General features: G+C 39.9%; 1 protein-coding gene across 1 annotated transcript in view; it reads right to left on the reverse strand.

Moving 5' to 3' along the window:
* Nucleotides 1–16,246, reverse strand: part of LAMA2 (laminin subunit alpha 2) — a 636,281-nt gene that overhangs the window by 48,035 nt on the left and 572,000 nt on the right. Inside the window, exons 45-48 of the mRNA XM_075554570.1 lie at nucleotides 11,601–11,744; nucleotides 10,588–10,721; nucleotides 8,610–8,769; nucleotides 5,448–5,572 (exon numbers count right to left, since the gene is read on the reverse strand). Of these exons, the coding sequence (XP_075410685.1) occupies nucleotides 5,448–5,572; nucleotides 8,610–8,769; nucleotides 10,588–10,721; nucleotides 11,601–11,744 (563 nt within the window). The remainder of the gene's footprint in view (nucleotides 1–5,447; nucleotides 5,573–8,609; nucleotides 8,770–10,587; nucleotides 10,722–11,600; nucleotides 11,745–16,246) is intronic.

The raw sequence follows: 16,246 nt of genomic DNA on the forward strand, positions 1-16,246 counted from the left end.
GTTTCAAGAGCTCTGCTCTGTACCAGTGTACATACTCCAGTCTATCTGGGTTTCTAAGGTAGAATTAGGGTCAGGATAGTTGGGGTGGGGGCACTAAAGCACTAGAGGAATGTTGTATGTTTCATCAGTGCTAGACTTCACCCTGGCTGGCTCATTGCTTCCTTGTCACCCTTCTGTGAGGCAATGTCCAATTGTCTACAGATGGGCTTTGGGTCTCTGACTCCACTTGTTCATATTGATATGATTGTTATGGGTCTTCTGACACCTGATACCTGATCCTGTCATCACCTTGTTATAACACAGGCTGGTATGCTTCTTCCATGTGAGCTTTGTTGCTTTCCTGCTAGATGGCCACTTGTTTAAGTTCAAGACTTCAAGACCCCAGATGCTATACTTTTTAATTATCAGGCACCATCAGCTTTCTTCACCCCATTTGCTTATGCACCCGCTTTGTCTTCAGCAATTGTGTCAGGAAGGTGAGCATCAGGGAATGCCAGTTTAATAGAACATAATATTCCTGCATTGAGGGAGTACTTGAGTGGAGGTCCAATGTCCATCTGCTACCTTAATACTAAACCTATACATATATGCACATAGATATATTTCCACATCCTCATATATAAATATATTTACATATGTACATGCCTTTATTTAGACCTGTCTATATATGCCCTTTGCCTTCTAGCTCTTTCCTCTATATCCTTTGACTTTCCTCTTGTCCCACTATCATGCTCAGCCTTATTTGGGGTTTCAGTAATTCCTCTTGGTTACATTACCCTTAGTTACGCCCTACCAGGCCTCCTACACCCTCCTCACCACCAGTTTGATCACTTGTTGTTCCCTTGTCCCTGAGATTGTTAACATCACTTCCTTTCCCCGTACCTCCCCTCTCCTATATCCCCCCGGAACCGTCCGTTCAGTTGTTTTCTCCTCTAGATAGTTCATCCAGCCTATCTTATTTAGACAGACCTGAGGAGATAACATGCACAAAAACGAGACAGAGCCAAACCAAGCAACAAAAGAAAACAAAACACCAACACCAACAAGCTAATGACAAAACAAAACAAAACACAACAAGAAAGGAAAGTTTGTCAAAACAAAACAAAACACAACAAGAAAGGAAAGTTTGTAGTCAGTTCAAGGACTGTTGGTTGGCCTTTTGGAGTGTTTTCCGGTCGAGTCTGATGGGGCACCAAGCCCTGGCCCCAAAGGCTATTTTTGGTAGTCCCATGGGGACTTCGTTGCTCTGTTCCCCTTGCTGTTCTGTTGCACACCCTTAGTGCTTTGCCTTAATGTGGTGGGATCAGATCGGCGGAATTCACACACTGTGTCTCCAGTGTTGTGCCCTGTAGGGCTATGGGTCATTGAGGAATGTCATGTCTCATAGTGAGGTGGGCCATATGGTCTTCTCTGTGGATTCACTGCTCTAAGCAGGAACATCATCCTCAAGTCTTGGTGGGCCAGGATGCGCTCCATTCGCTTTTCCTCCTCCTTCATTTGCTCCCGTGTGCTCTGATCAGACACGTCCCTCTCCCTGAGCTGCAGCTTCAGTGCTGTCCTCTGTAATAATTTCTTCTGTGGGGAGGGGCAGGTGTCCACATAGTTGGGATTGGGGCCATGAATGCCAGGTTATTAGAACAAAGTGCTCTTGCGTTGAGGGAGGACTTGAGTAGAGGCCCAATGTCCATCTGCTTCCTCAATACTTAACATATAGATGTATGTATATAGGCCCATATCCCTATCATTATGTATTAATATATTTGCATAAATTCATAGCTCTATTGCTACTTCTATAAATGTCTTTTCATCCTAGTTCTTTCCTCTATTTCCTTTTACTTTCCTCCTGTCCCACTATCATATTCAACCTTCATTTGGCTCTCAGTAATTCTTCTTGATTAACTTTCCCTTGATCAAACCCCACCAGGCATTCTACACCCTCCTCACCATAGAGTTTAGATCTCTTGTGGTTTCCTTGTTCCTGGTTTGTTGCTTTCCCCCTTCCTCTCCTCCCCTTCCCTTCTCCCTTGATCCCGTTGTTTTCTTTTTAGTATTGTTTATCTTGTCTATCTTATGTAAACAGATATGAAATAGAAGAAGAAGAACAACAACAACAACAAGAACTATAAATATCTCCAGGCTACTCTTAACTTTTATATTTCAGTTCAGATATTTTCAAATGGGGACATCCTGGACAGTGTTCTTTCTTGATGTTTTCTTACTAAGGAAGCCATGGTGTTTTCTTTCTAAGAACCAGCAAATTATATAAGTTTATTTAAGTATCTCTGCCTATTTTCTACACTTTTTAAACATAATTTTAAGCTTAAGTTCATTTCCTGAAGCATGTTATGATAAACATATAAATGGCATCACAAACACATAGTTTGTGTGAATTTAGATGGAAGAAAGGGGTTTTGGTGATGTATAGGTTATCCATTTGGCTGTGCTCACAATGTCACCTGTTTGAAACCACCCCCAGCTGTGAGGGAGAACAGTGAAGCTTTCTACTCCCTAAACAGCTCCAGTCTTGGAGCCCACAGAGGCGGTCTCACCCTGTCCTAGAGGGTTGCTATGAGCCACCATGGACTGGATGGCAGTGAACTTGAGCTGGAGGAATTTGGAATGCTTTCTGAAGTACTCCTGTTACTCACTCAGTTTCTGCTTGAAGGATTTAAATGTACCTTTTTTTTGTATCTCATGATTTCCTTTATTCTTTCTCTTCAGATTTAGCCTTTTATTTGCTATAGTGGAGTGGTATTGACATGCTGGGTTCAATTTAGATAGTCACATCAGCATCTTAAACATATTAATTCATTGTATTTTAAAGTGAATGCTCCTGGCTCTGTAGAAGGAATATATCATTTGCTTCTGATTCTGTATAGTCTTAAACAATCCTGTGTAGAAATATCCCCATGAAAGACTTCACCATATGTCGAATATCTAGGTCAATGGTGAGTCACAGGAGCAAACACCTTTATCTTTCTCCCCTGGAGAGTCTGGTGCGATTGAACCACTGACTCGGCTAGGAGCTCAATGCCTAATCCATAAAAGCACCATTAAAAACGAATTGCAATCAGGTTAATTCTGACTCACAGTGACCTTATAGGACCGAGTAGAACTGCCCTTCGGATTTCCAAAGCAGTACATTTTAATGGGAACAGAATGCTGGTACGTTTGGACTGCTGTCCTATCAGTTAGCAGCCCGATACGCACCCCATTACACCACCAGAGCACTGTCAGGGTTCTGAATTTCAAAGCAAACTCGTTGTCATTGATTTGATTCTGACTCATAGTCAGAATCATAGGGCAGAGTAGACCACCCCCTGTGAGTTTTTCAAGACTGAAAATCTTTATGAGAATAGAAAGTCTCTTCTTTCCTACTCAGAAGGGGCTGGTGGTTCTGAACTACTAATCTGAGGTTAGCAGTCCAACTCTTACTTAACCAAAGGGATCCTGTAGGTTCATATAGAACATTAGACTTTTGTTTTCATGAAATATTGGCTCTTGAGAAAACATGAGTGCACACTATTAATGGGCTTCTGGAGGAAAGACTGTGCATTTTCAATAAAATTCTTTCTCTACTGAGAAATCAAGGTGTTGAAAAAAAGAGGTAAAAGTCTTGGCATATCTATTTCAAGGTCAGGCATTTGTTACTTTACATTACGTCTTATAGCAGATAAATGGACTTTTATTTAGCTTCCTTCCTGCTATACATACGATAACCTCTGGAGCATGAAATTGCACCGTGACAACATTGGGTAAGTCTGCTACGGAGAAGGCTCTTTGACTTTATCAAACACTTGGATTCTACATTACAGGCCGACAGACATACTACCACTGAGAACCAAGAAAGGGTGTGGGAATCATACCAGAAGTTTGGGTCTCAAACATGTCACTTACTAATGTGCAACACAGCCAAAACATAAATGTCGCTATATTATGTCACAAGGGGATTTTAAAAAATCCAGTTTTATTGAATAAATCTCTGGAACATTTATACCTTGATGTCTTTATGCCTTGACTTTATTAATTGTCTCAACATAGAATAGAAATACAATAGTGGATTAGCTGGCGATACCCTGGGTTCTGATGGAATGGCACTGAGGACCTGCCTCACTTACTACCAGTCCCTTAACATTTCTGTCCTCAATGTCTCAATGGTGAGGTATGCATTAACTAACAGAGTGATTTCTAAGGAAATCCAAACACTGTAGGAGCTTCTCTGATTTAAGCAAATGTCCAATCTGTGGGAAAGAGTTTTTCTGGAAACAGCAAATCATAAGCATGCAGATCCATCAACCTCACTTAATTCAATAGTGGATTAGAGTCAGTTTACCAGGTCAGTATCAATCTGAATTGGGAACTTTGGGAGTGGAAAAATTGAAAGAATCCTTTCAGATGCAATATGTTTCAACATCTACCATCATATTAAAATTTTTACATCCATCTTGAACACATTTTGCTGTAAAAGCCACTATTATGCTATTCCTAAATGCTGTTTCTTCACATGCCCCCTTTCTTCTCTTTTGACCCATGAGATCTGGTTAGGTAAGAATTAATCATTATTTTGGAATAGCTACACTCTTCTACACATAACTATAAAACTAGATGCACAATGAAGTTTAAGATGTTTTAAAAATCATTATTATTTCAAGGCTGAGCTGAATGCATTTTACTTGCAGCAGCGCCCCCACCCCGCCCCCCCAAAGCTTATTTCAGTCTTAATGAGACACTCAGAGTATAAGGTATAAGATACAATTATTTTTTTAGACCACTGACAGATTGATTGTGCTCCTCTACTGATTGAGGAACAAATACAAATTTCTAAAACTGACATTCTATGGTTTTCTATGAAATTTTGTTGGCTCTTTAATGGGAATGAATGGCCTTTATGTTAAAATGTTTATATATATATCTCAACCCAACAGACATGCAAAAAATGAGGCGTTCTGTAAAATACCACTACTACGAATACCATTGATGATGGGAAATTAGGCAGGCAGATTACTCAAAATCTATGCAATTTTATAATCAGAGGACTCACAAAATAATCCCAATCAGTTCAATCTATTTGGAGAGGACTCCTTATTAAGAGAGAGAGAAAAAAACGATGTCTAGCCACAAGACACCCACAAATGTGTTACAGACATCCTGCACCCATAGGGAAGGCAGAGTGGGAAAGGAGCGAGGGAAGGTAAAATATCTACAAACTTTACAAAAACCATGGCCATCTTAAATATGACTTGCACGTCTCCGCAGACTTTGGATAGATCGTGTCCAACTAAGGGGGGCCCTTGGATGTTTCTTTAGCGTCATGTTAACTGTACCTTTGAATATCATCCCTGCAAACCAGCTCCATATCATGACCCAATGATAAAATATTACACAATAAAATTCAAGCGTTTGTGTTGTCTAGGAAAGCCCCGGGGAGAGCTCTCAGCTCAACGCACCTGACTGTGCATCCTTTGCAGTCACCTTCTTTTTCTCGGAAGTTCCATAGCCCTATAGGCTTGCTGTCAAAGTACGCCTCTCCCATGCAGCCATGGAACGTGATCACGCGCACAGCGTCGGCTTTCTGCAGGGAGAAACGTGATGTTTGTTAGGATGTGGAGTTTCAAAGATAATCTAAACGCATGCATGAGAGCTATCAGCAATAGAATATAGAGTAGTTACTAATCATTTCTTTGGGTTCACTTGATGATATTCAGCTTTGAACCATGTCCGATCCCTCCAGCTGCTGAAGGGATGCTGCTGAAAAGATGGCTGTGGCTGGCAGAGAGGAAAAGACCAGCCAGCCACACCTGGTACATCTGAGCTATACGCGTCTATGACTTTATGAATTCCTCCCTAGCTTTGGACTGGGATTACTCTAGAAGAGATACACAGATTATACCTATCTGTCTGTCTATATCTATCTATCTATCTATCTATCTATCTATCTATCTATCTATCTATCTATCTATCTATCAGCTATCATCTATGCCTCTATCTATGTATCCATGTATCTATCTATCTATCTATCTATCTATCTATCTATCTATCTATCATCTATCATCTATGCCTCTATCTATGTATCCATGTATCTATCTATCTATCTATCTATCTATCTATCTATCTATCTATTCTTATGCTAGCATTTTCCCAAATTAAAAGTTTTTCCCTAACATACCTAGACATTTTACAGTTCATAGGCATGAAAGGAAAAACAACTACTTTTGGAAAAGACCTTGCTGGTATTCTTTGCTGCTAAGCACAGCGAAGAGCCTGACATCTAACCACCAAAAACCTGCTGCAGTTGAGTTCATCCTGACTCCTAGTGACACAATAGGACAGGGCAGAACTGTCTCCCTTATGGAAGCAGACGGCCACATCTTTCTAATCGAAGATCAATTCATATTCAGTGAATGACAATCCTAGTAGCAGCCTTCTTACAAGGGGAGAGCAACACATAATACATGCCACCATCATGAGGGAGTGAATGGACTTGTGTCACATTTTGATGTAATTTTCGTTGTTGATGCTTACGCTTAGATATGACACATAACACATTCTGGTCCCTTCTACAAGGGGGCTACAAAAGTTCATGGAAAAATGAATTTGAAAGATAATGGAATTTTCCCATGAGCATTTTAAGGCCCCCCTCCCCTTTTTCATTTAGAACCTGTGCCAAAGGTAATCCACAGGTTCCCAAATAATCTTTTGAAAAACGGCAATCACTATGTTTGAGAGAGTCATGCAAGAAGATGGTCGCTGGATAGCTAAATGTTTCCAGTGATAATTTTTCTTTGTAAAGAAAATATTGATTGCAGCCACTACCATTTCCAAGTCGGGTGGTCTCGTTAACGCTCTGCCATAGCTGGAAGCCTCTCATAAAGCCACAAGGTTTAATTATCCTACTTTGGGATTCTACTTGATTCCTGCTATTTTTCCGCTTGTAAGACCACACTTGGGCCATGTTCTCACTCAGTTGAATTATTATCAACAAGTTAATTTAGTTACTTGTTTTCAGTTTTGGGTTCATGTTTTGGTGAGGCAGGAGCCTTGGAATACTTGGCCCAACTGTGTTTTCAAGAGTTTCTGTGATTTCATTTGATTATGTCTCCTCTTTTTTCCTTTTGAGTCTGACAAAAAAAGCTGCTTTGTGCAAGTGACATGTGACTAACAACATTGGTGGCAAGAAATGTGGCGATTGCTGTATCTTATGCATTCGTCACATATTCCCTACAGACAATTTCGGTGTGCGTCGTAGACGTAAAGTGCGATGGCTCCTGGTCACAAATCTAGGCTCTTGTGCTGGCTTTCCTGTGTTAGAATTCCAGCCCACCATTAACTAGCTGTGTGACTTTGGGCAAGTCACACTGATGTTGTCTATGCCTCAGTTTCCTCAACTCTACAGTGGAGGCTACCTTTCCAAATGTTGTGAGATTAAGTAAATTAATTTTTCTGAAACATTTAAAAATAGTCCTCGGCACATGATCAAGGCAGTGTGAGTTTATGCAATTTTATTATTATGTCCTGCAACACATGAATATAGTAGACAATTTCTCTCTCCCTTTTCTAGGAGGAAACAGAAGGTCAAGAGGTTAAGTGCCTTGTCTCTGGGCAAAGTTTAGTCGATGCTAGAATAGGAAAACCAATCCAGATTTGATTTCAAAATTCATGGCTTTAGTACTATGCTGTGCAGCCACTGTATTTTACCTTTTGTCTATATGCGTCTACACATGTGTGTCTTTATGTGTGTGTCTATATATTACTAGGTATCATATATATTTATATGTGATTCTAAGGAGTGAGGATGCTTTTTCGTGTGTAGTTTTAGAATCACTTCTAGTACTTTAGAATCACATCTCATACGTAAAGCAAATAAAATAACCTTACTCTGAAAGGAGGTTGAGTTCTCATAAATTTGGGGTCACTTGGCGTTTTCACATTTCCTGACTAATCTCATCCCAGGATGATTCTGACAAGTCCAGTATTATGCATTATATTTGGTTATGCTCTTACATCTCACCCCCAGGTCATTTTCCAACATCTAATTCTATTTAATCAACATGAGCTCCTTTAAAATGTAGGCATTTTGTAATTTGAAATTCACAAGGACCTGTCATGCAGCAATTATGAATATTAAGTGAGTTACCCAATAAGAATGAGGCGAATCACAAGTTGAAAACTTTAAAACCAGATCATGATTTGAAAGCTTATGACTCATATGATATTTCCCCAGGTATTCATAAATCTTTTAATTAGATGTGAGTATGAACTTTATAACACTTAATATCTATAAATCATAAATCAATTCAAAGAATGAAGTATATTAAAAAACACTTTTTCCTAGCAGTGACTTCAATGAGAATATAAAAACTATGTCACAGATAAAGGTCGTAGAGGAGTGGGTTAAGGTAAATAGACTTAGACTTAAAAACAATGTTTTGAGATTGAAATTTAAGGAAGGAAGCATTCTTACTCAAAATAAAATCATGTGTTGAGTAACAGATTTGAATTAGAAAGTAGTCTAGGTTTTTCAGAGCTATATGTGCTTCTGATGGAATAATCTATGGGAAGAGTTGACTAAATAAAAAAGGAAATAAACAGGATAGGGAGGAAGACATTACCTTCAATTTCCCAGTCAAGCCGCCAACAAACAGCATGGCATTGGCGTCCACATCTAGAATAGTGTATCCTGGGGGAGACACGGCGCTGTGCACCCTAGGCACCATACTGGCTTTGGGTCCATCCAGGGCTCTCACAGAAATTGTTCCATTTCTCCCAGTTCTTCCAGAGTTAGGGGTTGGAGTGAGGGGGAAGAAAATATAGAAAGGAGATAAGGATCACTATGAAGTTAAAGGGTATAAAATGAATATTTTAGAAATAGGTTTTACCATCGGACATTCCAGATTCCTTAAATCTCAAATCAAAATCCAGAATCTGACCTCTACAGGAGATGAATGGCCAGACTCAGTCAAAGTCAGAGAGTAACCTGCTCTGATTCCGTGGGCACCCACTGATGTAAGAGGACACCAGTCACCATTAGCTGAGGGGTGGCTATTGGCTAAATGGTAAGTCTTTCTCCTATTGTTTTACCTAACGCTTTAGTATTTACCACCACATGCAATTTAAACAAGTTGACCGTATTTCTTTTAGCATGCTGTTCAATTTAATTTACCAAGCAAACTCTGCAAGAGCCCCCTTTCTGCATTACATGCTGCATAATTTTTCCTAAAATCTCTAATTATATCTTGGACCTAAAGTTGCTGATGTTGTCTTCCTGGAACTGTACTGTCTTCAATGTCTGGCACACCATCTTATTATACATAAAGTAGCATTTAGTCTTCAGAGTGGTGTGTACACAGCGTATGGAAGAACTTCACTTTTAAAATTCAATTAATAGAATTTTGAAAGCTGCTGTCATTGTATTTCAGTGCCTCTTTAAAAGTGATTGATTTCCGTGGATTGTTAAAGATGAAAATCTGTTCCCTCTGCTAAGGCAAGCAGTCATAACAACACTTCAGTGTCGTCTTTCTCTTCCTGCTAGCTCGTTTTGGTAATTATTTTTTGTCTTTGTGGGTGCAGCACTAAATGAAATACAGGAAAAGAATTGAATTAATTTATTCAAATAATTTCACAATGTTTTCATTTGAATACAATTGCACAGTTAGCATAAATCTCCTTAATTAAGAAAACACTTAATCACCACCCCCAATGCCACCACTCCCAAGTACATTCTCTCTCTTCTCTCTCTCTCTCTTCCTCCTTCCCTCTCTCTTCCTCTATCCCTCCCACCACACACTTTCAGAAATGTTGCTTCTCCTGTTATTGAGATGGTTTTCAAGTCAAGGTGACCCTGTGACAGAGTAGAAGGGACGTGTAGGGTTGTCTAGAAGCCTTGGCAGTGCAGTGGTTATGGTGGGCTGCTAACCTCAAGTTGAGCAGCTTCAAACTCCTGGGTACTCCACCGGGGACAGAGGAAACCTCTACTACCCTGAAGAGTTGCAGTCTCCGGAAGCTACAGGGGTGCTTCGACCCTGTTCTCTTGGGTCTCTGTGTGGCCAAATTGACTTGATGGCAGTGACTTTAGTTTGGTTGGAAGCTCGATGGGAGCTGATTTCCATGTTCTTTCTCTGTCAGCACCACTAGGCAGGTTAAGATCGCTGACCGTTGGGTCAGTAGCTGAGCACTCAATCATTGAGCCACCAGGGCTCCTTCACTTCTCATTCTTTATAGCTTTTAAAATACAGACATTTTAATGAGAAAAATTAAACATATGCAATAATAGAGTAGAAATTTTGCAGCCATCACCTAGACTCAGTAGTTACCATTTCAAGTCTAGTTCCCCCATCTCTCAGCAGCTTCGTCAACTCTAACCGTATCTTTCAACTTGCTCTGGTTAATACCTTGAAGGTTTTTCAGTTCCTATAAGGCACTTCAATGATACTCCTCTCCCCTCACATGTGTTTGTCTACTGTTTCACATATATGTGCAGACACATATCCACAGCTATATTTGTAAAATGAAAATAAAGTTTTCTTATCAACTGGAAAATGATCTCAACATTCTGTTGTATTTAATTGTATTAATTACTGTGTTAGTTACCTTGATGCTTCAATTCGGTACCAATATGAGTCATCAATAGTCAAATCTGGATATTCTACACGTCCAACTCCAGATCCAACATCCCAAAGGAAGCTTACTTTACCATTGCGCATTTCTATAGCCAGAAAGTCAATCTAGTGCAGAGAAACACAAAACAGTAGTTGTCACTTGCAAACCACTCCAAAGGCGAGGTCAGCGGAGTACTCTCTGATGGATGCCATTTACAGTCATGCTAAAAAGGGACAACTCATAATTGTGCAATAAGACTCCCCAAATGAAGTGGTCTATCATTATGTAAGTTTAAATTAATATTTTATTAATATTACTTTAAGGAAACACGATGTCCATTCCATACAGGCATATGTATTAATTTGATCAATTCTAGTTAGGTCTTACTTTGAGACAAAAGGCTTGTCTCATTCTGATATTCGTAGTGCAAATACAATAAAATATTTCAATCAGAAATTATTTATTATTATCACCAAGGGCACTGATATTTTTGAGATTGAAGTTATGCTTTTTAACCCAAGGTGAGCCAGAACTCCTAAGTGGGATGGCGAGTATGCACTGATATCATGCTCGATCTATTGAAGAATCTGATATGGTTTGGAATCTCTCCATGCAAGTAAGGTCACATGGTGCCAAAGGAAGGAATCGGCATTTTCGTGTGGCCTTTTATTGACCCAGCTTCCATTATGTTCGTTTAAGTAACATAGGCAACATGAAACAGAAGCTTTTGTAGGTAAGAGATGAGTATAGGGTTAGCTACTTTATTTGCATTCACATGAAAATAGGTTGAAAAGTGTTTTAAGTTCTGGAACTTAAATATTACAGGAAAGCATCTTACTCAATATTTAAGAACACTGTACGGTAGGCTTCTAAGGTTTTCATTGCTGGAAGGCCACATTAGATGGTTTGGGGGTCGGGTTCTTGGATTCTGTACACTTTCCCTACTTCAAGATGAACCCTCTGACATGCACAGTAGGCCAAGAAGAACTGAAGATTAGACTTACAAATTTTACACTTCCAAGATAAAAAAGAAGATTGTCGGCAACCGCTGTTTTGACATTGACAACGATATTATTGTAGCTTCCTTTCTTGATTTCTGGCTTGTATGTTCGAATGCAGTCACCTCCCGAAGACACAGATACTTTGATCTTCAAGACAAACAAGGTACAAAGAACCAAAACTAAATCTCTCAAAAAGTTGGAAGTAGCTGCCAAACAAGCCCAGAACTGTCATCATTTCTTCTTTGAAGTTATTTTCTTATCATCAAATAGCATCATTAAATGCCCATATGCAGACACCATTATACTCATTAATGAAAGCACAGGCGAGCAATTTTCTACCAGTATTTTGACAATGAGCTATTCACTGTCCCACATCTTGTTAGCATGCTATTATTTTTTCTGACACATGCAACTAACAAATTCTTGCCTTCATACCTTACCCCTTTACAAAAATGGGAACAAAGGAGAAATATTTTCCAAAGAGAATTTTACATGAATCTCATGGTAATGATCTTCATTAAAATGCTTAATGGAATTTTAAGATAGAAATTTCAGCTACCTTAGTTTTGGCTATCAATTAAAGAAGGAAACAGTCTTCTTTTCTTGTCATATTTGGAGGAAAATTACCTACCCCCCATGTTCTTAGCACTGCAAGAGACCAAATAGATTTTGTTCTAGATGTTCTAACAATAAGAAGAATATTAATCATTTTTGCTCAGAACATATATTTCAGAATGAATTATACCTTTTATTAAGATGCTAGGAAATGATATGGAAATTATTTCTAGTGGCTCTCCCTACTAATGTACTGAATAGGTCTTTTTTTTCTTTTACTAGCACTTTCAAAATTACTATAAATTACTAAATGAGGAATCGCTTTGTGACTATAACTGACACTGCTCAGTCCAATTTCTACTTCCATTTAGGGAGTCTGCCTTTAAAACTAGTTAAGGGAGTCCTAAAAAAAACACTGGTTCATTCTTTGAGCTAATTTTCTTAGGTGATGTACAACAGCATCATCAACTCCTAGGGCAATTTCGGGACAGCATTGCTGTCCCTTGGACTCAGAGATCAGCTACGACTTTCCTCAATGGTAGTGTTCAAGGATGGAGGGAGAGACAGAGGATGTGAAGTCTCTCTTTGCCACTGACTCAAAGGCCCACCCTCAAGACATTTCTTGCCCTTTGCTGTTAATTACTATCGAGTTGACCCATCTCCCATTCACAGTGACCCCACAGGGCTTTCAGGGTTGCGACCTTTGGAAGCAGATCGCCAGTCCTGTCTTCCAACCCGCTTCTGACATTTAGGCTAGCCATTAAGTGCTTGATGGCCACCTTGACAAAACAAACCAACCCCCTAACCCCTGCCTTCTAGTCAATGCTGACTCACAGTGGCCTTAGAACACAGAGTAGACCTGACCCAGAGCATTTCCAAAGCCACAAACAGCTACAGACAGGGCTCCAGCAACTTCCTCACACAGGGTAGCTGATGGGTTCAAACTACCAACCATTGGTTTGGCAGCTGAGGACTTAGTGACTGTGCCACCCGGTCTTTTTTGATGGCACTTTACTAGCAACGCATCATCATTTTCATTTCCTCTAGCATTTTATGCTTCTTGTGTAGGTTGCAAATAAGGTATGTACAGTCCACGCAGCTTGGAGGAAAGCCCACTGGCATTACTGTTATCCTCCAGGAAAGAAATTGTTTAATACCAAATAAGAGAGCCCAGGTCATTTAACCAGGCTGCATGTTATGGGGATGCCAGGAGATGAGAGTGTAGGCAGAACCGTGACTGCTCTCCAAGGGTGGTGCAGACAACACTGAGGGAATGCTGGGTACCAACTTTGCTTTGGACAAGTATGTCCATTCAGGTATAGATGTTTAAGGTGTCTGCAGACACAGCAGACCTGTGGCATGGCCTGCAGACCTCACAATGTCAGAGTCAAGCTGATCCTGACTCAGGCTGTTTCCATGAGTGTTAGAGTAGAACTGTGCTCCACAGACCTGTGTGTGGTGACTTGGAAATCATGTAGGAAGCCTGCTGCCCAGATGGCTTCCTCTGACCTTGTCTTTCCCTGAAGGTTTCAGCCCAGCCTACAAACTGAGGACCCCACGGACCTAGTTATTGTCCCTAGAGGGTTTTCCCTGTGTCCTGAGGGATGATCTTCTGGGTGTGGGAGGTTTCAGGTAGGTAGTTAGGACTTTGCGCTGCAGATAAAGGGGTTTCTCTTGTTTTTACTGTGCGGTGAATAATTAAATCGTAATGAACTGCACATATGCAGCTATGTGTGCACAGAGTGTTATGTGGCAGAGTAGGCATTACACAAAGTTATCTGAGGGCTTAGAGATTCTAAAAACGATAAAGCAAAATAAGAGAAAGACAATCTAGTAAAAGGGTAGGAAGGAGGAACACAGCATTCTAATGCTTTTAAAGTTCAGGAAAGGGTATAAGACATATGTATCCTGTGAATCCAAACTGTTGTAAGACCTTGACATTGGTCACGTGTGATATCTGAAGCATGTTCTATATGACATTAATATCAAAAGATGATCAAGGAAGACAAAACATCAAGAGCTCACTCAAACTTATGAATGGACATATGTAACAGGCTTGGCAATATTGGGGCGGGAATCATATCTAAATGGTAGTGGGTCTGGACAAATAGTCACAATGGGATCATGTATGTAGCTTGTCTGTTCTTGATTTTGTACATGCTTTATAAAGTGTGGCATATTGTAGTTTAATCATAAACCAGCCACCTCTACCCTTCCCTGTGAGAGCAGAATTAAATGACCATTCTCAGTTACTGTTCAGTGAAGAAATAACTGGAAAAAAAAATAGTAATAACTGAATATGGGTGGAAGGCATGACTGGCCTAAGGAAGAGTTTCAAGCCCTGTTCAGCAAGCTTGATGGATTACAAATTGGAAAGGGGGAATTTCCAAATGGAAGAAGCAGAGCATTAGTACTGAAATCTAACTAAATTGACGAAACTTCAACTGAATATTGAAAGTCTGAAAGGACAGTGAATTTATTATTAGGATGTCTCATATAACGAGGAGTCACAAGTACATTTTTTGTTATTATTTTTTTTACAATTCATTTGATTTGTTTGTTATTCAAAAGAGCTTCATTTGTATTTATTTAGCTTTCTGACTTGGTGCTTGTGCCTTCCATACTTTCACAATGATTTTCTGCTCCTCAATAAGGAAAGCACGCTTGACCCTGTCCTGGACACATTTAGCACACATGGAACCACCACAAGGCCTGCTGACATGGTTATTGCTTTGGACAACCTCACGAGATCTTTAGCTCTCACAGCACAATCCTCCTTGAAGTCGGCCTGGATAAACACCACATGCAGATTTCGTGCATTACCAACCATCTATTCTATTTTTAGGGGGTTGGGACAGCCTAGTTTCATTAGAGGCTGTATTGTATGACAGCCTACACCAGTAGGTCAGACACTGAACCATTTTGAATGCTTCTACACAGCGTTCTCAGAAGAGAAAAAGTACACTATTAGCAAAGTTTGGAAATTTAAAAAAAAAAAGCATCTCTGAACAAAATGATTGTGTTAGTCTGGGTAGACAAGAGAAACAAATTCATAGACACTCATATGGGGTTTTTCAACATGAATGTCTTGCAAGGACTCAGCCTTGTCATTTGAGAGTTTCCAAGGGAGTGAGCCTGTGTGCTGCCTCCATTGAAATATTTATCTCTTTAGCACCCCTGAATGAGGAAATCAAGCTACGATCTGATTGACAGGCTAAACGTCACCCTTTCACTCTTAATCCTCTCAAACTGACAACAGAGTATCTAGCTACCACAGACCACCCCTTGTCAATTTGACACTTTCACACAACTCTTTAGTCATATACAATTTTCAAACAAACAATAATAAAATCTTATCTGTACTTAACAGGATGAAACTAAAACGTATACAATTGAATATGTGCCACTCTCATTTAAACGGAATATTTTATAAGTGAGCAAAACAAAAATATATTATGCCAAACAATTGCAGTTAAGTAACACCTACATCTTAGACCTATAATCCGATGACTATATTCCCCCGCCTATGAAAGTTTGTAAGCCAACCACTTCATGCCTTTGTCCGCCCCATTTTGGGTATCCGGTTTCTATACTGCCCACTTACAACAACTCAGGGCTCTGAGGAGACAATCATAATTTTTGATGTGAAGAATCTTCATTCCATTTGGAACCTTGTGAAATCTGCATCCATAAGCAAAGTCAAATCAGGCCATTCATAAAGTCTGCAGCAATATGTATCCGTTCACAGGCTCAAAAATCTTCTCTTTATCTGGTCAAATCCATGTGCTGCTCAATTGGGTTTGTCATCAATTCTCAGCAACCCTAACCCCCTTGTGCAAGGTCATGAAGTTCAAACCAGTCAACCTGCTCTCATCTTCTCCTCGAGTTGCTATAAAGCAGGTCCACAGATGTCAGTGGTCAGATTCAATCCATCTCTTCATTTCTGCATTTCTCTTTAGTCCACTCAGCAAGTGGATCCCGGTGGTCACCTAGCAAGCATTTCAGCTTGCCCACGGGGTCCCTTTAATGTTCAATCCTAGAGAGGAGTTTTCATCATGGTTCCTGATTTTTTTTCCAGCTTCTGACAAAAACTA

This window comes from Tenrec ecaudatus, chromosome 7 (genome assembly GCF_050624435.1).
Source record: "Tenrec ecaudatus isolate mTenEca1 chromosome 7, mTenEca1.hap1, whole genome shotgun sequence".
In the NCBI taxonomy this organism is placed as follows: Eukaryota; Metazoa; Chordata; class Mammalia; order Afrosoricida; family Tenrecidae; genus Tenrec; species Tenrec ecaudatus.